We start from the raw sequence: 25,793 nt of genomic DNA, 5'->3' as shown, positions 1-25,793 counted from the left end.
GAAGCTATACATTTGTAACAAGAGCAAGAAGGAGGTTGATGGGAACCAAACTTCGTGAGAAATAAGATAGTAAAGTGCATTTTGAGGAATGAATAAAAATCAGAAATAATTAAACTAAATAATAAATATAACACATACATAATGGCTCCTGCTTCCTTCCTTAATATTCAGCAAAATGAATAAAGTTGTAACATGACATAATGGAAGAGTGTATAGTACACACACACACATATATGTATATTGTAAATATAAAAGAATAGCATCTCTGTATGGGGGAAACAGGAAAAGGGAGACATAGTGTCACTTTGTCATATTGAAGCTGAGACATTGTAAATCTAAAGCTTATTCTGATATAGTATACTTAGTAAAAAATAATGAAATCAAAGATGAAATACCCTAAAATGAATAGAATACTTAGTAAGTCAAAATGATGATTAAAATATTCACTCAGTGGAAAAAAGAAGGGACGAATAAGAAGGATAAAATCCTAGGACATATTAGTGTCAAAAACGAAACAATCCAGCTTGATACTATATTCAACAAAAAGTACAAAATTTAAATTATAAAACCTGCAAAGGTGATTTTAACATATATCAGAAAATAGAATAGAATAGATTGTAGAATTTAATATTTGTAAGATGACAGTGGTTTATAGACTCAAATTATTGTAAAAAATCTCAGGTGGACTTTATGAAAATCAACAGGATGATATCAAAATTGATGTAAAATTACAACTCAGAACAGCCTGAACTTAATTTTAAAGAACAAATTAGGAGGATTCTTCCTTCTCAATTTCAAAACTGACTACAAAACTCTAGTTAGCAAGACAATAAGTGTATGTGTAGACAAGAGTGTAGAAATAAGGCCAAATGTCTCATCTACGGATCAACAAAGGAAGAAAGGCCGTTTATCAGCAAGCAAAGCTCTTCATCAAGGGATACTGACAATGAACAGTATCATCCAATACTGTAAACAAGAAGAGGGTTAGTGATGAATACCAAGGCTGTGGATTCTTTTTTTTTTCCCTGTTTTTATTAATTCTTTGTGTCCTTCACATCATGTGTCTCCATCCCATTCACTTCCCTGTCCCGTTGTACCTACCCTCTGTCCTTGCAACCCTCCCCAAAATAAAATAGAATAAAATAAAATTTAAGAAAAAGAAGAAGAACTCAGTCTTGTCATGGAATCTGTAGTGACACAGTGAGTCACACAGCTAACCCTTTTATACATGTACCTTTACTGGTGAGTGCTCATTTCAAAGAGTCATTGGTCTGGTTCAAGGCCTCTGGTTTCTGTAGCACTTTTGTTGCTGGGCCCTAGCTGAAACTCTCTTGGTTATGCTGCTGTTGCCGTGTGTTGTGGAGATCCTGCAGCTTTGGGTCTATAGGAACAGACCCTTCACATTCTCCAACAGGTCACAGATGGGTAGATGTTGGGGTGGGTCAACTCATAACCCTGATTCTGGGCCTGGGTATTTGCTTGATTGGTCAGCCCACCAGCTCTCCCTTGTCCTCACCACCGGGGTGAGCTCTATTACATAGGCCTGGTGAGCTCACCCCTTATAGTGATGAGCAAGGGGTGGGCTAGTTCTGCTTTTCATGTTCTCAGGGTCATATCTCACACCTACAACTTAAGGACCTGCTCTACTGTTTCACTCAGGTGTGGCACAGGGAATAAAGAGCTATGTAATTTAGATTTCACCAAAATTGAAACCATCTGTGACTCAAGAGAGATTATCAAAATAGGGAAAGGACCAGACACAGAATAAAAGAATATATTGGAACATTGTGTATCCCATGATGGGTTATGTAAAATAGAAAAATGAATCACACAACTTAATACTGGAATAAGAAACAATCCAGTGAAAAAAATAGCAAAAAAAAATTGGTAGAAAATTCCAGAAACATGCATACATAAAAGGGAAGACACCTGGCAGCAGACGTCAGTTAGGCAATGGAGTCAAAGCCACAGGATGATTCTACTGTATGCTCAGTAAGATGGCTAAAATAAGAAAGTAGTGACAAGTATTTGTGAGAATATAGAGAACCCAGAACTGTCAGTACAGGTTAAAATGCAAAATGTCACCAACACTTTAGAAAACCTGCTGGTAGAGATATAGTAATGAAAAGACCTGTTATTAGCATAAAAATAGACAGGTTAACCAACGGAATCAAATTGAAGATGTGAATATTAATCTACACATCCATGAGCTTATGATTTTTGACAAAGAAGCCAAAATTATACAATGGGAAAAAAGCACCTTCAACAAATGATGCTGGCATAACTGGATGTCAATATGTAGAAAAATGCAAATAGATCCTTATCTATCCGCATGCACAAAACTCAAGTCCAAATGGATTAAAGACCTCAATATACATCTGACAGAAGAGAAAGTAGGAAGTAGCCTTTAATGCATGGGCACAGGAAACCACTTTCTAAATTCAGCACCAGTAGCACAGATACTGAGAGCAACAATAAGTAAATGGGGACCTTCTGAAACTGAGAAGGTTCTGTAAAGCAAAGGACATAGTCAATAAAACCAAAAGCCAGGCAACTAAATGGGAAAAATCTTTACCAACCACCCATCAAAGGACTGATCTCCAAAATATATAAAGAATTCAAAAAATTAGACAAAAAATACCAAATAATCCAATTTAAATGGGTACAAATCTAAACAGAATTCTCAACAGAAAATGAAGAATCTAAAATGACTGAAAGACATTTAAGGAAATATTCAGGAAGATATAAATCAAAACGATACTAGTCAGAATGGCTAAGGTCAAAAACACCAAAGATAGCTTGGAGAGGATGTGGATTAAGTAGAACACTTCTCCATTGCTGGTAGGAATGCAAATTTGTACAACCACTCTGTAAATCACTATGGAGGTTTCTCAGAAAATGAAGAGTCAACCTACCTCAAGACCCAGCAATACCACTTTTGAGCATAAACCCAAAGGATGCTCAAGCATACTACAAGGACATTTGTTCAACTATGTTCATAGCAGCATTATTTGAAATAGCCAGAACCTACAAATAATCTCAACTGAAGAATGGACAAAGAAAATGTGGTACATTTATACAACAGAGTAATACTCACTGGTATAAAAGAATGACATCTTAAAATTTGCATGCAAATGGGTGGAAATAGAAAAAAAAAATCCAGAGTTAACCCAGACCCAGAAAGATGAGCATGCTATATACTCAAAAGTGAATACTAGCTGGAAAGCAAATGATCATGAGCCTATAGTCCATGACCCCATAGTCCACAACCCCAGAGAAGCTAAGTATCAAAGAGAACCCTAAGAGAAACATATATAGATATGCCCTGGGAAGGGGGAAATAGACAAGATCTCCTGAGAAAATTGGGAGCATGGCGGTAGGAGAAGTTACCTTCTTCTCGAGAGAACTTGAGGGAACAGGGTAGTAGAGAAAGGAGAAAAACAGAGACAGGAAGCAGGAAAAGAGATATCTTGATTGAGAGAGCCATTATGGGGCTATCAAGAAACTTAAACTACGTAAATTCCCAGGAATCCACAAAGATAACCCCAGTTAAGACCCTAAGCAATAATTGAGAGGGTGCCTGAATTGGTCTTGCCCTGTAGTCAAATTAATGACTATCTTAAACTTCACCATAGAACCTTCATCCAGCAACTGATGGAGGCAGAGAGACACAACAAAGTGCTGGCCTGAGCTCCCATAGTCAAATCGAAGAGTGGGAAGAATGAGAATATGAACAAAGAGGTCAAGATCATGATGGGGACACCCACTGCAACAGCTTACGTTAGCTAGTGGGAGCTCACCAACTCTGGCCAGAAAGGGAAGGAACCAGCATAGGATCAAACTAGTCCCTCAGAATGTGGGTGACAATTGCATGGTTGAGGGAGACTGTGGGGGTCAGTGGCAGTGGGACCAGGATTTATCCCTAGTGATTGTACTGGCTTTTTGGAACCCATTCTCTTTGGCGGGATACCTTGCTGAGTCTAAATATAGTGTGTGTGTGTGTGTGGTGGGATGGGTCTTGGTCCTTCCTGAAAGCAATGTGCCTTACCCTCTCTGAGGAATGGAGGGTAGGGATGAAGGTCGAGGGACTGGGAGGAGAGGAGGAGTGGAAACTGGGATTGGTATGTAAGGTATGTAAAATGAAAAAGATAGTTTTTTTGTAATGAAGAAATGACAGAGGCTGCAAGCAAAGGCAAGGCCATAGGTTTTCTTATGTGAATGTCATCTACTACACAATTCACAGAGGACGTGCTTGCCTTGAATTAAAAAAAAAAATCTTGAATTGATTTGAAAGAGAACATTATGTCATGAGCAGAGACAAGAACATGGCTGGCAATTTTACACATTACTCCCAAACATTAAATTTAAAAAATAATGTTTTATTCATGGGCACAAATGAAAATGCATTTGGGTGTGTTGTCTCTACACATCGAGTTGTTTAGTCAGTGTGCTGAATGCATGAATGAACAATGACGGCAGAGGCTGCATGGACAGGACATTTCTGCAATTTTCTGGGGGGCAGATAGGACCGAGTCTTGCTCATGACACATACTTATTTTCCTCCTCAGCCTTCTGTCTGCATTTCTCATCTGAGTGTTAAGTAAAAGACATTTGTGCAGGGAAGGCACAGCAGTCTTGCTAACACGATTTCAGAAACTCTGACACAAATTTTACACTATGGGTTTCTGTTTTGATGATGCTAACTGGCATCATTTTTCATCACAAGTCAATAGGAAGAATATAACTAAATGTTCTTTCTCTCATTGTCTTGTGAAGTTTAATGCCAGCTCATTCTCCATTACGCTCACATGTCAGGAATAGTACTTACTTGAATATAACACACTGAGAAATGGCCTTTCATCAAGGCAGTTTTGAATGTGGATATAATATAAATATAGACTTGTGTGTGGACAAATAGACAAACGTGTCTGAATTTTTGTTGGGGATATGAGAGTTTTTTAATCTGTGCAAATTGAACTTAAAAATGGATGGAAAATTCATGATAATGATTAAGGTCATGACAAGGTTAACGAAGGAAGTGTGTGAGTGCTTCAGTTCCCTTGCCTTATCCTCATGATACAATTTTTAACACTTCATTTTCAAAGTTTGTAGTATACAGAATTAAACATCATCACAGGAAGCTATCACTAAGTGGATGCCACTGAAGCAAAAGTTAAAGTGTATATACAACATAAATAGTGTTTATGTGTCACTTTGATAAATACCAGGATGAAGAAAGCAACAATCTTGATGAAAGTATAAAAGGAAATTCAAAGTATTTCTTGAAGACCCATATTTGTTCATGGAGAATGTTTCTAAGACTGGAATTAATTTGACAGTTGTGCACTTGAGAGAGAATCAAGAATATTGCAGAAACGAGGACTACAAGAAGCAGTGAGAGGCATATTCAGGAATCAGAAAGGACTGAAGGGAGGGATATTGATCCAGACACTTACTCTAGTGTTTTCTGCTACCATCCACTCAGTTGCCAATGCTGGAAACTGGACCAATGAGCATGTTGGTGCGACTACTTCAAAGAGTTGAGATGACATCTTATCCATTTGTCTCATCCAGTTCCCAACTCAACAATCACAAAAAGAAAATCTCCTCACATCCTCTAATAGAGATGACAACCAAGTTCACAAAAAAGCCTGTGCATTCTTTCGAGACTCAACACTGCTACCATCTCCTCCCATTTTAATTCTGCCATGACTTTTCTCCCTGTCTCCTAGTGGTGATTATGCCTAGAGTTAGTCATTCATCATTAGACACAGGCTCATTGCCCAGCTCCTCCTCATTCTCCGGTTCCCTGTTGAGATAGTGTTTATTACACCAAGATGGTCTTGACTCTCCAAATCCAAACCATTGCCATTGTGCTTCTATCACAAGCTCTCTTCTTATTCCACCTCTAAATTCTCTGTCACTCATATCCCAACCCAAACAGACTTGGGTTGCCTGCAAGAAACAAGAATGGCTGGTTTTCTTTCACTATCATATTCTTTTGGTATTCTTAAGTATTGAGACTCAATAATATCTGTTAACTAATGAGTAAAATAATAAAAGACATAAAATATATTATTTAACGGAAGTATTGTGAACAAGGAAAAGTGAGCCAATAGCACATTTGAGTGTTGTGGGAAAGTAACTGGAAAGAAAATGGTTCATAGTACACAGGGGATGATGGAGAACTCTGGTCCTCTTTAAAGAAGCCCAGGGAAAACACAATCCCTGGTACTGGAGAAGGGAGCACATGTACAAACCAATGACCAGTGATCTTCTGTAACAGCCCTGAAGTCCAGTCAACTCTGGCAGTGGAGACCTTTACCAAGGCAGTCTGTGCTGAGATCAGGCAGCTGATAGACATGCTTCCCAGTCTCTGAAGCATGGTCAGCAACGACAATCTGACTCCAACACGAAACTGACTGAGGCTCTGTCCACACAATCTGTGGGTGGCAGAGCACCAATGCTGCTCCAGAGGCAGAGGAAGAGAGATGGAGGAGGAGGGAGGGAGGACATGGCAGCAGGAGGGGAGATTTAAGATCTTGCAGACAATTTGGAGAAGGCATTTACAAAGGAGGCAAACTTTCAAATTTTGAAGAAGTTATTGGAGAGCTAGAATTTTATATTTTGACATCTTTTTTGCTTTATGCTATTGGATATGATAAAATTTAAGTCTTTAGTATTTTTAGGTCCAAGCCACTTAGACCCTGCAGCTCTTTTGAATTTTACTTACACACAACTCATTCTCTGCACTTAAAATGCTGAAAAATCCTAGAATAAAGTTTGAAAAAAATGATGATAAAGTTCTTAGCCTATTTAGGAACAGAAACCATCGTGGCACATCAAAACTTTTACACAAACTAATCATGACCCATAGTCAAGGTTAAAACTTGTGATTATCTTCCCTAATATTGAGATTCTTTGGTAATACTTATGTAAGAATGCATGAGATATTATGAAAACAGACAGCGTCTCATTTTCAGACAGAAGGGAGTCAGGAAACTCATCATCCAATTCTTTGCTCTCATGAGGCACAGGTGTAATATTATTGTACTTTTGTTTTTATAGAATTTACTCAATGATTGAGTTCTGAAAGTCATCCTTTCTTTGAGCTTCCTAAAGACATGTGCAAGAATATGCGGTCATCCTCTTGCTTTTACTGATGTTTTCCGTTGGTCTGGAGCTCTTTAATGAACTCAAGCATCTTCACTGTTTCATTATTTTGTTATACTCTGTTATTTATGAGATTGTGTCACTCAATCAACAGGTTTTTTTCAAGAATAGAAATGATATTTTATTTATCTCAGCACCTTCCTTTTCTAATATGGTAACTGGGATTTCATATCACTGTTTCTTTAGTGGGAGAAATAACATTTTTCTTATTACTTTTGAAAATTTAGCATTTTGATGATATTGATATTTGTGAGTCCAAACCACATATTTCTCAATACTGAAATCTATTCCTTTCTCTTTGAGATAAAGTCTTAACTTTCAGCGCTCAGTAGAAACCATTATTCACTAGACCCTCTGCTTCATTTTTTATTCCAGTCCTCCTTCTTCTCTTGTCCTGAGTATGCACCAGCTCCCATCATTCCCCCGATTTCACACACGTCCTCAGTCACATTATGCATAACTTGCTGCACTGCTTGCTTATTTATAGTTATAAACTAAATGGTGGTCTTTTCAGGTTTCTCTGGATCCACACTGAACACTTTGAAAATATTTTTCATTTGAGCTTGAGTTTATCCATTATATTTGTAGTGCTTCACTCAGGGATTTGCACACACACACATACACACACGCACACACACACACACCTAAATAGGATAAGATTTCTAAAGAGAATAAGATATCTAAATAACTTTCTTTTTATTTTCTTAAAACTTTTATTTTCTTAAAACTTTGTTTTATTTTTGAAAAGTGTTTCTTTTAAAACCCAAACAAGAAAATTTATTCTAGCAAAATATTTCCTGACAATCATAAATTCACATTTCCAAGCCTCCTCTGAAGGGGAGGCTTTTTTTTTTTTTTTTTTTTTTTTTACATTGTGCCTCCTTACTGATTTAATGTTGCTGCAATACCCCACATGCCATGGAGTATGTTCAAGTCTCTCTACTTTCCTTTGCATCCCTGTAAATCAATAATGAAGCTTTGGAATCTGGAGAGTTATCCCAGTTAGTAAGGTGTTCATCATGCAAGCAATCCCCAGAACTGATATTAAAAACTGAGCAGTTAGTGTGGTCCTGCATGCTTGGGGAGAAGAAGACAGGCAGAACAGTAAGGTTGGCTGGATATTCCACTTGACCTAATCAAGAAGTTCTAAGTTTCAATCAGAAAAATTATTTCAAAAGCAAAGTGGATGATTCCCAGGAACAATACCTGAAGCTGTCCTCTGGGCTTTCCAGCATGAGTAAGAACAGGCACATGTGTACCCACACACGTGACTACACTCACACACAAAAGCAAGACTGAAGATTTGGGTCATTCTGCCTTGAGTACTAGGAGTGTACCCTGAAAATAGTGAGTAGGGTCAAGAATAAACAGTAGAAGTCGAAAGTTGTAAGTGCCAGCTATTGCTATAGGCTAGCTATGGAAATGAGATCATAACTGTCATGAGTGTTTTACCTTCTTTGGTTATAAACATGTTTGTATATATTTATGCATTAAATATATTTGATTACATATTTCTATATTTATAGCATAATGTATTGATTTTATGTCAGAATTTGGTACTATTGATTTTATACCATAGCATTTAAGCTACTAAGGATAGAGCATTTCATTTCCTCTCAAGATGAGGGTTAGTCTGTTTAAAATTAAATCTAAAAGGGTTACTGTTTCATGTTATACAGAATTATGACCTGGTTATTGTCATTGTTTTTGCTTTAAGCATAGTGTAAGCAGAGGCAGATGGACACTGGGTTGACAGGAGGTCAACCTTTGATGGTTATTTTTATGAACCAACTTGACTAGAATATATGACATAAAGCTGATAAAGCATTGTTTTCTACATGTTGGGGCAGAGACTGATTTTCATTTGATTGGCTGTAGAATAGTACATCATCAGAGTTAGAGGGTGCTATCCAATCCACTGAAGGCTTGAGCAGAAGAGGGAGGGATAATGGCTCTATATTTTTCTGGAGTCAGGACACCCATCTCCTTCTGTTCTGAGACACTGGTACTGTTCTCTTGGTTTTTATCCTTCATATTTAGACTAGAATTTGCACCACAAGTCTTCCTCATTCCAGGATTGTAGAGTTGGATTAGAGATGTCGCACTGGTCTTTATGGGATCACACTCTGTAGTTGTCATATCAGGAGCTTCCACAATTATGTGAACCATCTTTTATTATATATATATATATATATATATATATATATATATATATATCCACCTTATATTTTAAATGCTCTATTGGTTTTATATGTTCTCCTAGAGAAGCTTCAGTAATACAGAAGGCATTCCCAGGAAGAATGTATTAGTTAATGATAGTATAGAAATAAACATCATAGACCAACCCAGAGCAGTGAGTCCCTGACCAGAGGGCAGGCCTCAAGGTCCCCGCCAGGGAAAGCGGGCCCTTGCTGCTGGGGCTGCAGTCTCTGCTGTGATCTGCTGGACCTGCTCTGCCTGCGCCCTACTTCCCTTAGTCCCTGGCTCATTGGGGCATCCAGGAGTTCCTGTGTAGGTGCCAAGAAGTTTCATCGGGACGGGTGAGTGTGTGCTATCCTGGGGCGGACTGTCCAGGTAGAGAGCACAAACACCCCTCCCCCAGCTCCTGCTGCAGGGCTTGCTCTCCTACACACCCGCCCCCACCCCCACCCCCAAACCTGCCTTGTCTGCAAGGTCCTTAGCTGTGGAACAGTTTCCTGCCATTTCACTAAGGCTACCAACCCAGAGCAGTGAGTTCTTGACTAGAGGGCAGGCCTCAAGGTCCCCGCCAGGGAAAGCGGGCCCCTGCTGCTGGGGCTGCAGTCTCTGCTGTGATCTGCTGGACCTGCTCTGCCTGCGCCCTACTTCCCTTAGTCCCTGGCTCATTGGGGCATCCAGGAGTTCCTGTGTAGGTGCCAAGAAGTTTCATCGGGACGGGTGAGTGTGTGCTATCCTGGGGCGGACTGTCCAGGTAGAGAGCACAAACACCCCTCCCCCAGCTCCTGCTGCAGGGCTTGCTCTCCTACACACCCGCCCCCACCCCCACCCCCAAACCTGCCTTGTCTGCAAGGTCCTTAGCTGTGGAACAGTTTCCTGCCATTTCACTAAGGCTACCAACCCAGAGCAGTGAGTTCTTGACTAGAGGGCAGGCCTCAAGGTCCCCGCCAGGGAAAGCGGGCCCCTGCTGCTGGGGCTGCAGTCTCTGCTGTGATCTGCTGGACCTGCTCTGCCTGCGCCCTACTTCCCTTAGTCCCTGGCTCATTGGGGCATCCAGGAGTTCCTGTGTAGGTGCCGAGAAGTTTCATCGGGACGGGTGAGTGTGTGCTATCCTGGGGCGGACTGTCCAGGTAGAGAGCACAAACACCCCTCCCCCAGCTCCTGCTGCAGGGCTTGCTCTCCTACACACCCGCCCCCACCCCCACCCCCAAACCTGCCTTGTCTGCAAGGTCCTTAGCTGTGGAACAGTTTCCTGCCATTTCACTAAGGCTACCAACCCAGAGCAGTGAGTCCCTGACCAGAGGGCAGGCCTCAAGGTCCCTGCCAGGGAAAGCGGGCCCCTGCTGCTGGGGCTGCAGTCTCTGCTGTGATCTGCTGGACCTGCTCTGCCTGCGCCCTACTTCCATTAGTCCCTGGCTCATTGGGGCATCCAGGAGTTCCTGTGTAGGTTCCAAGAAGTTTCATCGGGACGGGTGAGTGTGTACTATCCTGGGGCGGACGGTCCCGGTAGAGAGCACAAACGCCCCTACACTAAGGCTACCCAACCAGAGCAGCGGGCAGGCCTCAGCAACCCCCCGAAAGGGAGCGCAGGCACCTCCAGCTTGTACTGCAGTGTCGCCTGTGTTCTACTGGACCCCGCCCGACCCCGTGCATTAGGCCTTCTTTTCACGGGTCATTGGAATACCACGCATCCATGTTTTGGTGTTGAGGAGTTCACCTGGAAGGGAACGGTTCCTGCCCCTACACTGAGGAGATACACCTAGAGAGTTAGTCACAGCAAAGACTGGTCCAAGACATCGGGCCTCTCCTGGCTCCATTTGAAGGAAAAGATGGGCAGGCGCCAATGCAAGAATTCCCCCAACAACTTGAAAGGCAACGTGACATCACCAGGATCCAGGAATACCGAAATGAGAAGTCTAAACCCTAATACAGAAGAATTAGAAGAATTCGACTCAAAAGTGAATTTTATGAAAATAATAGAGGACCTTAAACAGGAGGTGAAAAACTGCCACAACCAATTAGAGATTACAAACAAAAAGGTAGAGGAAATGAATAAATATCTCAAAGATACCCAAGAAAACCAAGAGAAACAAGAAAAAGTAATCAAACAGGTAAGGGAAACGGTTCAAGACTTGAAGAACGAAGTGGAAGTAATAAAGAAAACACAAACCGAGGGAAGGATGGAGATGGAAAATTTGAATAAACGAACAGGAACTACAGAGACAAGTACCACCAACAGATTACAAGAGATAGAAGAAAGAATCTCAGACACTGAAGATACCATAGAGAAAATAAACACTCTCATCAAAGAAAACAGCATAACCAACAAATTCTCATCACAAAACATTCAGGAAATCTGGGACACAATAAAAAGACCAAACCTAAGAATAATAGGGATAGAAGAAGGAGAAGAAGTACAGCTCAATGGTCCAGAAAATATATTTAATAAAATTATAGAAGAAAACTTTCCCAACCTTAAGAAAGATATTCCTTTGAAGGTCCAAGAAGCATACAGAACACCAAATCGACTGGATCAAAAAAAAAAACATCTCCTCGTCATATAATAATCAAAACACAAAACATACAGAATAAAGAAAGAATATTAAGAGCTGCAAAGGAAAAAGGTCAAGTTACCTATAAAGGTAAACCTATCAGACTTACACCTGATTTCTCTACGGAAACCACGAAAGCCAGAAGGTCCTGGATAGATATACTGCAGAAACTACGAGACCATGGATGCAAGCCCAGACTACTATACCCAGCCAAGCTTTCGTTCCCTATAAATGGAGAAAACAAAGTTTTCCAGGATAAAAACAAATTTAAACAATACGTAGCCACAAATCCAGCCCTTCAGAAAGTAATTGAAGGAAAATCACAAACCAAGGAGTCCAACAATGCCCACAATAACTCAGACATCTAAAGACCCTTCACCAGCACAACTTGAAGAAGGGAAACACACAAACTCTACTACCAAAGAAAAGAAAGAAAGGAAAAATGACCGGAGTTAACAACCACTGGTCATTAATATCACTTAATATCAATGGACTCAACTCACCTATAAAGAGGCACAGGCTAAGAGATTGGATACGAAAACAGGATCCAACATTCTGCTGCTTACAAGAAACACACCTCAACCACAAAGACAGACATCTACTCAGAGTAAAGGGCTGGGAAAAGGTTTATCAAGCAAACGGACCTAAGAAACAAGCAGGTGTGGCCATACTAATTTCTAAGAAAGTTGACTTCAAACTAAAATCAATCAAAAGAGATGGAGATGGACATTTTTTACTCATAACAGGAACAATTCACCAGGATGAAATCTCAATCCTGAATATATATGCCCCTAATATAAAAGCACCCACTTATGTAAAAGAAACGTTACTAAAACTCAAGGCAGTCATCAAACCACACACACTAATAGTAGGAGATTTCAACACTCCTCTCTCACCAATGGACAGGTCAATCAAACAGAAACCTAACAGAGAAATAAAAGGATTAAGGGAGGTAATGAATCAAATGGACTTAACAGACATCTATAGAACATTCCACCCAAATAGGAAAGAATATACCTTCTTCTCTGCAGCTCATGGAACCTTCTCGAAAATAGACCACATACTCGGTAACAAAGCAAACTTACACAGTTACAAAAAAATATCGGTAACCACCTGTGTCTTATCAGATCACCATGGATTAAAGTTAGAATTCAACAACAATGCTATCCCCAGAAAGCCTATGAACTCATGGAAACTGGACAGTCAACTACTGAACCTCACCTGGATCAAGGAAGAAATAAAGAAAGAAATTAAAGTCTTTCTTGAATTCAATGAAAACGAAGACTCAACATACTCAAACCTATGGGACACTATGAAAGCAGTGCTAAGAGGAAAATTCATAGCATTAAGTGCCCACTTAAAGAAAACGGAGAAAGCACACATTGGAGACTTAATAGCCCACCTGAAAGCTTTAGAAAAAAAAGAAGCAGACTCACCTAGGAGAAGTAGAAGACTGGAAATAATCAAATTGAGGGCTGAAATCAACAAAATAGAAACACAGAAAACAATCCAAAGAATCAATGAAACAAAAAGCTGGTTCATGGAGAAAATCAATAAGATTGATAAACCCCTATCCAAACTAATCAAACGGCGGAGAGAGAATACGCAAATTAACAAAATCAGAAACGAAAAGGGAGACATAACCACAGACTCAGAGGAAATTCAGAGAATCATTAGATATTACTACAAAAATCTGTATGCCACAAAATTGGAAAATGTTATAGAAATGGACACTTTTTTAGATAAGTACCATATACCAAAGTTAAACCAGGACCAGGTGAACAATCTAAATAGACCTGTTAGTCGCGAAGAATTAGAAGTTGTTATAAAAAACCTCCCCACCAAAAAAAGCCCAGGTCCAGATGGCTTCAATGCAGAATTCTACCAGAACTTCCAAGAAGACCTAATACCTATACTCCTTAATGTATTTCACAATATTGAAACAGAGAAGTCATTGCCAAATTCCTTTTATGAAGCTGAAGTTACTCTGATACCAAAACCACACAAAGACACAACCAAGAAAGAGAACTACAGGCCAATCTCACTCATGAACATCGACACAAAAATACTCAATAAAATACTGGCAAACCGAATACAAGAACACATCAGAAAAATTATCCATTATGATCAAGTAGGCTTCATCCCAGAGATGCAGGGCTGGTTCAACATACGAAAATCTATCAATGTAATCCATCATATAAATAAACTGAAAGAAAAAAACCATATGATCATTTCATTAGATGCTGAAAAAGCATTTGACAAAATTCAACATCCCTTTATGATAAAGGTCTTAGAGAGATTAGGAATACAAGGGTCGTTCCTAACTATAATAAAAGCTATTTATAGCAAGCCGTCAGCTAACATCAAATTAAATGGAGAGAAACTCAAAGCTATTCCACTAAAATCAGGAACACGACAAGGTTGTCCACTCTCTCCATACCTCTTTAATATAGTGCTTGAAATTCTAGCAATAGCAATAAGACAACATAAGGGGATCAAAGGGATTCAAATCGGAAAGGAAGAAGTTAAACTTTCATTATTTGCAGACGATATGATAGTGTACATAAGCGACCCCAAAAACTCCAGCAAAGAACTCCTTCAGCTGATAAACACCTTTAGTAGCGTTGCAGGATACAAGATCAATTCCAAAAAATCAGTTGCCCTCCTATACACAAAGGATAAGGAAGCAGAGATGGAAATCAGAGAAGCATCACCCTTCACGATAGCCACAAATAGCATAAAATATCTTGGGGTAACCCTAACCAAGGAAGTAAAGGATCTATTTGACAAGAACTTTAAGTCAATGAAGAAAGAAATTGAGGAGGATACCAGAAAATGGAAGGATCTCCCTTGCTCTTGGATAGGGAGGATCAACATAGTAAAAATGGCAATTCTACCAAGGGCAATTTATAGATTCAATGCAATCCCCATCAAAATCCCATCAAAATTCTTCACAGATCTTGAGAGGACAATAATCAACTTTATATGGAGAAACAAAAAACCCAGGATAGCCAAAACAATCTTATATAATAAAGGATCGTCTGGAGGCATTACCATCCCTGACCTCAAACTCTATTACAGAGCCTCAGTATTGAAAACAGTTTGGTATTGGCATAAAAACAGAGAAGTCGACCAATGGAACCGAGTAGAAGACCCTGATTTTAACCCACAAACTTATGAACACCTAATTTTTGATAAAGGAGCTAAAAGTATTCAATGGAAAAAAGAGAGCATCTTCAACAAATGGTGCTGGCAGAACTGGTTGTCAACGTGTAGAAGAATGAAAATAGATCCATATCTATCACCATGCACAAAACTCAAGTCCAAATGGATTAAAGACCTCAATATTAGTCTGAACACACTGAACCTGATAGAAGAAAAAGTTGGAAGTACTCTACAACATATGGGTACAGGAGATCACTTCCTACGTTTATCCCCAGCAGCACAGACATTAAGGGCAACATTGAATAAATGAGACCTCCTGAAACTGAGTAGCTTCTGTAAAGCAAAGGACACTGTCACTAAGACAAAAAGGCAACCCACTGACTGGGAGAAGATCTTCACCAACCCTGCAACAGACAAAGGTCTGATCACCAAAATATATAAAGAACTCAAGAAACTAAACTTTAAAATGCTAATGAACCCAATAAAAAAATGGGGCACTGATCTGAACAGAGAATTCTCAACAGAAGAAATTCAAATGGCCAAAAGACACCTAAGGTCATGCTCAACCTCCTTAGCGATAAGGGAAATGCAAATTAAAACAACTTTGAGATACCATCTTACACCTGTCAGAATGGCTAAAATCAAGAACACCAATGATAGCCTTTGCTGGAGAGGTTGTGGAGAAAGAGGCACACTCATTCATTGCTGGTGGGAATGCAAACTTGTGCAACCACTTTGGAAATCAGTGTGGCGATTTCTCAGGAAATTTGGGATCAACCTACCCCAAGATCCAGTAATACCACTATTGGGAATATACCCAAGAGTTGCCCCATCAAATGACAAAAGTATCTGTTCAACTATGTTCATAGCAGCATTGTTTGTAATAGCCAAAACCTGGAAACAACCTAGATGCCCTTCAATGGAGGAATGGATGAAGAAAGTGTGGAATATATACATATTAGAGTACTACTCAGCAGTAAAAAACAATGACTTCTCGAATTTTGCGTGCAAATGGATGGAAATAGAAAACACTATCCTGAGTGAGGTATCCCAGACTCAAAAAGAGGAACATGGGATGTACTCACTCATAATCGGTTTCTAGCCATAAAATAAAAGACATTAAGCATATAATGTGTGATCCTATAGAAGCTAAATAAGAAAGTGAACCCAAAGAAAATCATATAGTCATCCGCATGGAGAGGGGGAAGTAGACAAGATTCCAGGGCAAAAACTGGGAACTTGCGGGTGAGGTGGCATGGGGCAAAGGGGAAATGGGATGAGAAATATGAGAAGGGGAGGATGGGAGGAGCTCGGAGGATTGGGATGGTTGGGATATAGGAAGGATGGATACGGGAGCAGCGAAGTATATATCCTATCTAAGGGAGCCATCTTAGGGTTGGCAAGAGACTTGACTCTTGAGGGGTTCGCAGGTGTCCAGGAATATGTCCCCAGCTGGTACCTTGGGCAACTAAGGAGAGGGAACCTGAAATGACCCTATCCTATACTGATGAATATCTTGCATATCTCCTTAGAACCTTCATCTGGCGATGGATCGAGGTAGAGACAGAGTCTCAATTTGGAGCAACGGTCTGAGCTCTTAAGGTCCAAATGAGGAGCAGAAGGAGGGAGAACATGAGCAAAAAATCAGGACCACGAGGGATGCACCCACCCACTGTGACAGTGGAACTGATTTATTGGGAGCCCACCAAGGCCAGCTGGTCTGGGACTGAATAAGCATGGGTTGATTCCGGACTCTCTGAGCATGGCGGTCAATGAAGACTGATGAGAAGCCAAGGACAATGGCACTAGGTTTCGATCCTAATACATGAACTGGCTTTGTGGGAGCTTAGCCTGTTTGGACGCTCACCTTTCTGGACGTAGATAGAAGGACCTTGGTCTTCCCGCAGGGCAGGGAATTTGGACTGCTCTTCAGTATCGAGAGGGAGGGGGAATGGAGTGGGGGGAGGAGAAGAGGAGTGGGGATAGGGGGAGGGAAGTGGGGGGAGGGCAATATTTGGGAGGAGGGGAGGGAAATGGGAAATGGGGAGCAGGTGGAAATTTTAATTAAAAAAGAATAAAAAAAAAAAAGAAATAAACATCATAGGTGAATATTGAGGTTTTAAATTTTCCATACACCAAGATGAAATCAAATTAAAGACGTTTAATTTTCTTTATATTTGTCATTTACAACTCACAAAACTAGCATTATGATACTACATTCATATAAATCCCAGAATCCCACAGTTGGCTATAATTGTCTTCCTCCTCAATCCCTCATGCTGCAACTCCATCTCATTTAAGTCACTGTGTGTGATAAAATATTCACTGAGGAATCTCTGCTCAGAAGGCAAATTGTTCCATGTCACCTGGAATAGGGCGGGTTAAGTCCAAAGACTGGTGCTGGTGAGTTTAACAAGCAAGGTGACAATGTGAAGACTCTTGCTGTCATGAAAAGGCAGATGGGATTAAGACCACTGTAATAAAGTCCAATGCCACCAATTGTCACTCAACAGGCATTTGACAGGAAGTGAGTGAGCCTCAGGCACACAAATCACTTCAGCATGTGAACATGCCATTGCTACACTGTCATTTTGTGCCTCTTTTCATAGACCTCTCCTAGAATTTCACAAAACTCTGTTTTCTGGTGGAATTAAATCTGACTCATGGTGTTAGAGAAGTTGAGTTTTAGTAGGACAGATTCCAATGGGACCAATGAATATCTTAACAAGTAGAGATCCAAGGTGTCCTAGGATCTGTTTTATAAGTGCACACTATTCATAGAAACATTCTATAGGATTAATGCCTCTGGAAATAATTACGTATTTCAATGTAATCTGTGCAATAAGTGGAACTAAAAAGAAGGATGAGAGCACAAGGGAAGAAAAAGAGAAAGTAGTATTTACCCCCTTGAAGAACTTCACTATATGGCCAATCTCAGGAGGTGATTTATAGGTTACTGAAAATGTGTATGAAGTTTTCCCAATGAAATGCATGAGATGAGTGCATGCTTGTCATTTCCGGACCAGCTCTAAATTCTGGTGCCAGTAGGAACCACTGTGGCCACAAAACATGTATCCCATCTCATCTGGACTTTAAAGCTGCTTACAGGTTAAACATTACTATTCATAGTTAAAAATGACGAACTGCTAAGTCATAAATAGGATAAATGTGGCTTTCTGCCTAGGAGGTAAATATGAGCCATTCTGTAGTAGCTGGGGGTGTGACATCAGTCAAATGTCTTCCTGCTTGTTATTAAGAAACGGTTTTGTTACAAGCAATGAGGTCAAGACCATGATGGGGATAGCTTACCAACTCTGGCCTGACATAGGACCAAATATAGGCGCTCTAAATGTGGGCGACAGTTGTATGACTGGGGAAGACCATGGGACCACTGGCAGTGGGACCAGGCTTTTTGAAACCTATTCTCTCTAGAGGGATACCTTGCTCAGCCTAGATATAGGGGGAAGGGACTTGGTTCTGCCTCACAGCAATGTGATAGATTTTGTTGACTACCATGGGAAGCTTTACCCTCTCTGAGGAATGAATGGGGGTGGCATGGGGGATGGTGGAGGGAGCAGGAGGAGGGGAGGGAAGGGTAAACGGCTTTGGCATGTAAAAGGAAGAAAGTTTTTTAAAAAAAAATAAATTAAAATTTAAAATAAGAACATTGTGTGTTCACTTACTCTCATCGCCACTGTTAGTCACCCCAGTCCTGTAGATTTTACTACAGGTTGGGAGTATCTACGGGAGCCTAGCAGTCTCACTTTCTGTATGCAAGTGAAATTAGTGACTGTCCTCACAGAATCCTTCAGTTGCCAGTAGATCAGCAGGGAGGGTTTAAGGCCCCAATGGCAACTCCTCCCCGTGACTGGCTGGAGATTGGCCCAGCCTTGCACAGGCCCAGGACAGGTACTTACAGTGGCAATGAAGATAACCTTCAGTAACTCCTTTCCTTATCCTTGGACTCATACTCTGTTTCTTCTTCTACAAGATTATCTTAATTTACATTGTAGTTGTAGTAGTTTAAATGTGAGCTACATTAGAGATGCTTTATTTATAGAGATATTGTTTTCCTATATGTAAAACCTAAGAAAATAAGTTTATTTCTAATGAACCACTGAGACAATGGCATGAGACAATTCCTTAAGTAGTTCCCTATCTATTGTAATAACACAGAACATTCCACATTCATGATTGGTCCCTGGGACAAATTAATTAGTTCATGTTTTTTAGCCCATTAAGTCAAGCTTTCCTCTTGGCATGACTAACTTCAACATCTCTTTTCCAAAAGTATAAAATACATGACAATACGGGCCTGCAATATGCCTCCATTGATAAAAGTGCTTGCCTCTCAAGTTGGAGGACCTGAATTTATTCCCTGGAATTCATGTAATAGGAAGCAGAGAAAAAATTACTCAAAGTGGTCCTTGACCTCCACACACACACGTGGCACACTCATAATGGCACATAACTCACATGCTATCTATTATCTATTAATAATAGATAAAGTTTAAATAATTACAATAATAATGATGCCCTTTAAGTTTGTTCTTGAATGTTTAACATTAATAAGAATATAAACCCTTATATTGAAGCAGTTGGAATGAATAGGTTGTTTAATCTGGTTTTCATTTCTCTTTCTTTTATTCTTTTCTCAAATTTAGGACAGTATTGTTTCAAAGAGTTCTAATCACACCAGTTCTTATGAGAAATATACAAATCATTTCAGATTGTTAAATCTAGACCATTTTATTTTTCTATCTTAAAACTGTTACTGTTGCCAAGGCACCTACAGAATGGAAAGATATTTTTAACCATTTGACCTTATTTCTAAGAAAGAGCGCAATTCATAAAGCAACACAACACACACATCACACAAACCATGATTAAAATCCCATAAGAATAATAAGCATAATAAAGCACAAAATCATTTAAAATAAGATTGTAACTATGAAATAAAAGAAATCTAGACTCGTTGGTTTCATAACTTGGTAAAAATGCATCTTATAACTTTAGATACTTAAGTTATGAATGCAGGACAGTCGTGGCTGAGGGCCACTTGGGTTGACGATTGACCTCACTGAGCTCTTGAATGTTTAAAAAGGAACTCACAGTGCATATTCTGTTGCACAGGCAGAATTACAAATCCCATTCACCTTGTACCTTTCAGGACATGAATTATAGAAGACTCCGGTCTGTCGTATTTGTTATCCTGAGATAACGAATGTGTGATGAACTAAGTGTGCTGGGTGTGGACACGAGACCAACATAGCATCGCTCTCCACCCTACCTGTTGTAGTCACATCAGAATAGTGGACAAAATGAGCACATGTGATGGTAAGCAGGACAACAATGCCTTCTTATTGCATTCTTTCGATTAAATGTATGTGTGTGTCTGTGCGCGTGTGCGTGTGTGCTTAGGCACATGTACGGAAGTCAGGAGACAAATGGCTTGAATCAGTTCTCTCCGACAGATTCTTAAGCTTGGCAGAGCATGCCTTTCATACTGAGCCATCTTGCCAGCTGCACAGTGACTTTTTAAACAGGTCTGGTGCTGTAGAGATGAATCAGAGGTTAACTACATTGGTTACTCTTCCAGCAGATCCAGGCTCAGAACCTAACACCCACACAGTGCTGTTTTCCACACTAGGCTTCATCACTTAATTGTGTAATTGACAATTAAGAGAAATTAATTACAATCTGGTTTTGATTTCCTTTCCTATAAACACAGCTGGCGATGTGTACCATCACTTCTCGCCATGACAATGCTTCCGGGTTTGACTATGTTGTTTTGTACATGAGCTCCTCCTTGCTACAGCTGACATAGTGCACCAGTAACAGACCAATACTCCTTTCCTCTGTGGCAGCCCCGTATCTCCTATTAACACATGTCTTTCTAAAGACTTCTTGGCTATCCTTTCGTCTTATCCCACATTGCTCCCTCGAGCCCTCATCCTATTCCAAGTCTTCTTCATTCTTCTTGCATCACTTAAAGCTACCTTGCAGCAGAGATGTCTGTGCAATCCATCCCAAAGCTCAGTCTGAGCATGCTTTCTGCCTGTCATGCAATGCCTCAACCACCCATTCCTCACCCCCCAAAGGCTCTAAACGGACCTGGAAACTTCCTTCAGTCAATATGCTATTCTTTCCTGAACTGTCTGTGACTCGTTGCTTCCTGTTCATCACTGTTGTCCTTCCCCAGTGCTATTTTCATCTAATCCCTTTTCTTTGCAATTGTCCCTTTGTTACCAAGAGGTTAGCTACTATTAAATTATTAAAAATAAATCTAAGGGATAGCAAGATGATTACATAAGTAGAGATGTCTATGTACGATACCTGGCTATTTGACTTCTATCTATTGGTCTATACATGAGACCCTTACACTCCACACAAATTGAATAAAATAAAAAATTCGAAAGAATTCATTTAAGAAATGAATAATAGGCCAAGATGATATTCTCTTATACATATCATTTTCCATATTTTTTTAAAAATGTGTCTGCCGTCCAGGTAAAATTGAAAATTCCTAAACTTGTTCTTTCTGACAACAAAGTATCATCCACTATCATTTCTATCCTAAACAATTACTTATCAGGACCAACATCATTACAGAGCAACAAAAAAAAATTGTTACTAAAAATCATCAATTTTAAACAATAATAAATTAGAACGTCCACAAACAAAGCCAACCTAATTACAAATGTCAAAGTACTACAGTAAGCATTTCAAAGACAATCTCATGCACACACACCTTAAGAGGTCATTCCTTGAATGCTTTCTTCTATTCATAGCAGAAAAAAATGCTATATAAATCTTCTTGGTAATTATAATTAATATTTCATGGTCTTTAATTTGAATGGTAACATTCATTTTAGTGAAAAGATAATGAAACATTAATTGAAAAAATATGACAAGGAATATGTGAAGAAAAAAATATCATTAAATAAAGTAAAAACTGAACCATCCTGGGACCTGAGCCTGAACATTATAAGCAAGATTGCATATTAGGCATGAAACAGTAATCACAAGCCCTGCTTGATATGAGTATATTATAAATATGCTATTACATGTAACAGCAGTTATTATTGAGACATTATTCTTGTGTGATTGCATTAGAATATTTTACCATACGATGTAAAGTGTGACTAGGCTCCAAAACTCAAAATTAGAAAAATAACAATTAAATACCTACCCTTTGGCATTTCTAGAGTTCTATATTTCCCTCCATTAGAATTCTGGATTTGTTTTCAGTTCCAACAACTAATAACTTCTAGGCTGGTATAAACACTAGGCTTGTGATTTATGACCCTTTCTTCTCTATAGAGTTGGTTCCCTCAGATTTCTTCGTGGGTCTTATTTTCCAAGATCATTGTCATTTCTTCTCAGTCCTGAATTTTAATGTTATTAACTTGCCCCTTAAACTGTGGCTGTGAGCAAAGAAAACAAATACCACCTGAATTCTTTAGGTTCAATATATCTTGTCTGTAGATTGGTTAATGTGATTTCTCTCTGGTCTACAGAGTGAATTTGCATGATAATAAGCAATCAGTTAAAAAGTGTCCTCCAATTCAGGGCTGCTTTCCAAGCATCTCTATGTACTCTTCTAGCCTTTAAATGCTTTTAAATCATTTTTGTTTGTTATTACTCTCAATAAAACTGTGAAATAGGTCAGTGTTAAACTCATAAATCTAAGCTTCTCAGTGATTCTACATTATTAAGCTTTTAGATCCCTTCAACAAACAGAGAAATTGGTGGCTGTGTAATTAATTACCTAAGGTTTCACTGAAGTGATAGAAAGTTCCATGAAAATCTATAAGATAATGCTGATGGAACAAAATTTGAATCAAAATTCTTTTGATAGTTTTAGGGTAAAATAATGCTGACCAGAGACCAGAAACCCTACAATATTTCACATGCGGACTCTACTCCAGAAAAAAAAATACAGACAAAATCTAGCACTTGCAAATGGGTATATATACACACATGAATTCCATATACACACATGTTTAGCATTTCTACACACATGAACAACACATGTACATGCACAACATACACACACACACACACACACAGCCCACACACTAAAGACAGAAGAAAAAAACTAACAAGCTCACATTTTTTTACTGTGTTTTACATTCCCATTGCTTTTTGATTCCTATGTTCATTATTTTTCTTATAACTTGCTGCAATAGCTCTGTAACCAGGCTTCTGCCCCTCCTTCCTTCTAGTTCCCAACTTACTACCTACAACTTACCACTACAATGTTGCCAGAATAATCTTCATAAGCAACCAAGTTATAGGCAACTTTATCATACTTAACTGCAGTGAATATAACCCAAAATCTTAAAATTCCCTAAAGCCTTGATTAAGGGACTTTAGCCATTCTAAGTTCCCTGAAACCTCTTAGCCAAGAGTACAAGTCCTGGCATGTTTAGAACATGAAGGTCACATAAATCTCAAAGATCAAAACTCCAGAGATGCATTAAGTGACATGCATTAAAATTTAACAAATTTATTTTAGATTATGTTGGAAAAAGCAGTGAAAGCTCTGCCACTGTTTATCCTTTCTGTGATTTCTTTACTAGAGAAGTAAAGCTATATTTAAGATTAATGTTAAATTAAGAAAACTTTAACTTTATGAAGATAGTTGTGGTCCTAAAATAGTTACTAAAATTAAAGTTCCTAAATTTGAATGAGTTTATAAATGCCTAGAGCCCCAAAATCTTAAAATTTAGAATTATCACGATGACAAGTAAACTTCTCTATTTGTATTTATATAAATGTTTTATGGTTACCTAGGCTTTTTTAAAGACAAGATACTATAGAATGAAGAAAAATGTACCTTTCTATTCTATGTTTGCAATGCTTCAAATGTCAGTAGGTAGAAAAACACTTGCAATGTGTGATCTATCTTTGAACCACCAAAAAATGTATTGATGCATTTACCAGAGCAAATGGTAGTAGTCTCCCTTAGAAGAGCTTAAGTGTCTTATAATGTCAAGTGACTCACTGAAAGAGGATAACACAACACACCCTCAGGCAAGGAGGAGATTTAAATAGAGCCAATTTCAAAAGCATAGAGCTTTTGCAAATGACAGAATTAATCCAGGTTGAGACACTTTGTTTATAGGATCTCTGCTAAATGCTAGGTCTACAACTAGATGTTAAAGGCCTGCATGAATCAAAGACATCAAAATGAAGAATGTAATAAAATTCTCAGTTCTGTCTAAAGTTCTGCACCTTTGGAAATGACAGGTTTTTGACAGCCTCTGTTAACAGCTGGTTATCCCCTCTGCAGTACAACTTTATGAGCTGGATTAAGATGCTAACAAGATGACTGACATCTACAGAAGAAACTGGTTCTTTAAAATGAGCACAGCAGAACTTCTAGTGTGGATGCTTTCAAAGATTAAAATGTTTTAAGAAATAAACTAAGCATAGAGATGTTGCAATTTAGTTTAATGTACACTATCTAGAATTTAGATATGACTGAAGGACGTTTTGGATCCATTACAGCTTTCTGTACATATTTAATCTACAAATTCCAACTTGGCCACTGACATTTTGCAGTTCTCGACATCCCTAAAGCAAATTAGTGATGAAGCCCCAGGTCTCCAAAACAAACTGGAGAATTGAATTGAAACTTTCCGCCTATTTGTCTATCCAATCTAGAGAAATGAGAAAGTTATGCCTTTGTTGTTCACAATTGTGACTGAGACTAAACCTTTCACACTTGTACATGGCAAGTTCCCAGGGATTGATCCACAAGTAAATCACAGAAATGGAATACATTAAACCAAACAATTCCTTTATCAAGTAATACCCACAGCATTATGACGTGTTCCACTTGACTCTATTGCCCCAGCATAATGTTTTGTGAACACACAAGATGCATGATTATGAGTTTATTAGCAATTTACATGTGTGCTTCCTCTTGATATTCATGACCATGTAGAGACCATCCCGCAATCGAAATGGAATCTTACCTTGCTTCCGTTTTCTCTTGCTTCTCGTTCCATCTTGAGGTCGGAGATTAGAAGGTTCTTGTACTTGTTTTTCCCATTACTGCCTTGGTCATCTATCCTGTACTCTGAAGTCAGCTGTGCAGAGAGGGGACTGTCGCTCAAGTTCAGTGGCTGGTCTTCTTGTTCCAGACCAGTTTTGCCATCACTGCTGGAGTCCCCAGTCTCCCTGCCATGAGCCCCTCCTGAAGCGACTGAGCTGTGCCCCAGAGTCTCATTGCCATTAAAGCTCTCGGCGGCAGAGTCATCTGTTAAGAGGAGAGATGCATGGTTTAAGGAATATGCTCAATCATCTCCAACTAGTGTCGACTAAGTTCTGATAGATGTGCAGCAATATGCCTCTGATTTTATTCAGAAATGTAATTTAACTAAGTAGTAACCTTGTTTTGAAGCAGCAATTATTTTTTAATCCAATGAACACACTAAAACACAAACATGATGTCCAATAAAAAAGAAGACAGTTCAATATCAAAAGTAATCTGAAAGAAAAGTCAATTTAACAAAAAGAATGAGATAATTGCCACTTATTTTGCAAAAGTATTTGACTCCTGCATTAAGAATATTCAAGCTTGGAGGCAATTCACTAATAAATGGCAGATCCTATCCAGGTATGGGCATATTGCTATATGTTTCCTAGGTGTTAAGTATTACATAAAATATATTAAAAACACTGATAATCTTTGTT

The 25,793-nt window shown here is 39.1% G+C and overlaps 1 protein-coding gene across 7 annotated transcripts in view; it reads right to left on the bottom strand.

Moving 5' to 3' along the window:
- The window catches only part of Nol4 (nucleolar protein 4), a 372,059-nt gene that overhangs the window by 113,453 nt on the left and 232,813 nt on the right, over window positions 1-25,793 (bottom strand). For all 7 annotated transcript variants that reach the window (XM_057789161.1, XM_057789158.1, XM_057789164.1 and 4 more), the window contains one exon: window positions 25,073-25,356. In XM_057789161.1, coding sequence (XP_057645144.1) covers window positions 25,073-25,356 — 284 coding nt within the window. The remainder of the gene's footprint in view (window positions 1-25,072; window positions 25,357-25,793) is intronic.

The sequence above is a fragment of the Chionomys nivalis genome, chromosome 14 (genome assembly GCF_950005125.1).
Source record: "Chionomys nivalis chromosome 14, mChiNiv1.1, whole genome shotgun sequence".
In the NCBI taxonomy this organism is placed as follows: domain Eukaryota; kingdom Metazoa; phylum Chordata; class Mammalia; order Rodentia; family Cricetidae; genus Chionomys; species Chionomys nivalis.
The sequence above is the reverse complement of the archived record's forward strand: the minus strand, read 5'-3'. Positions and strand labels throughout refer to the sequence as shown.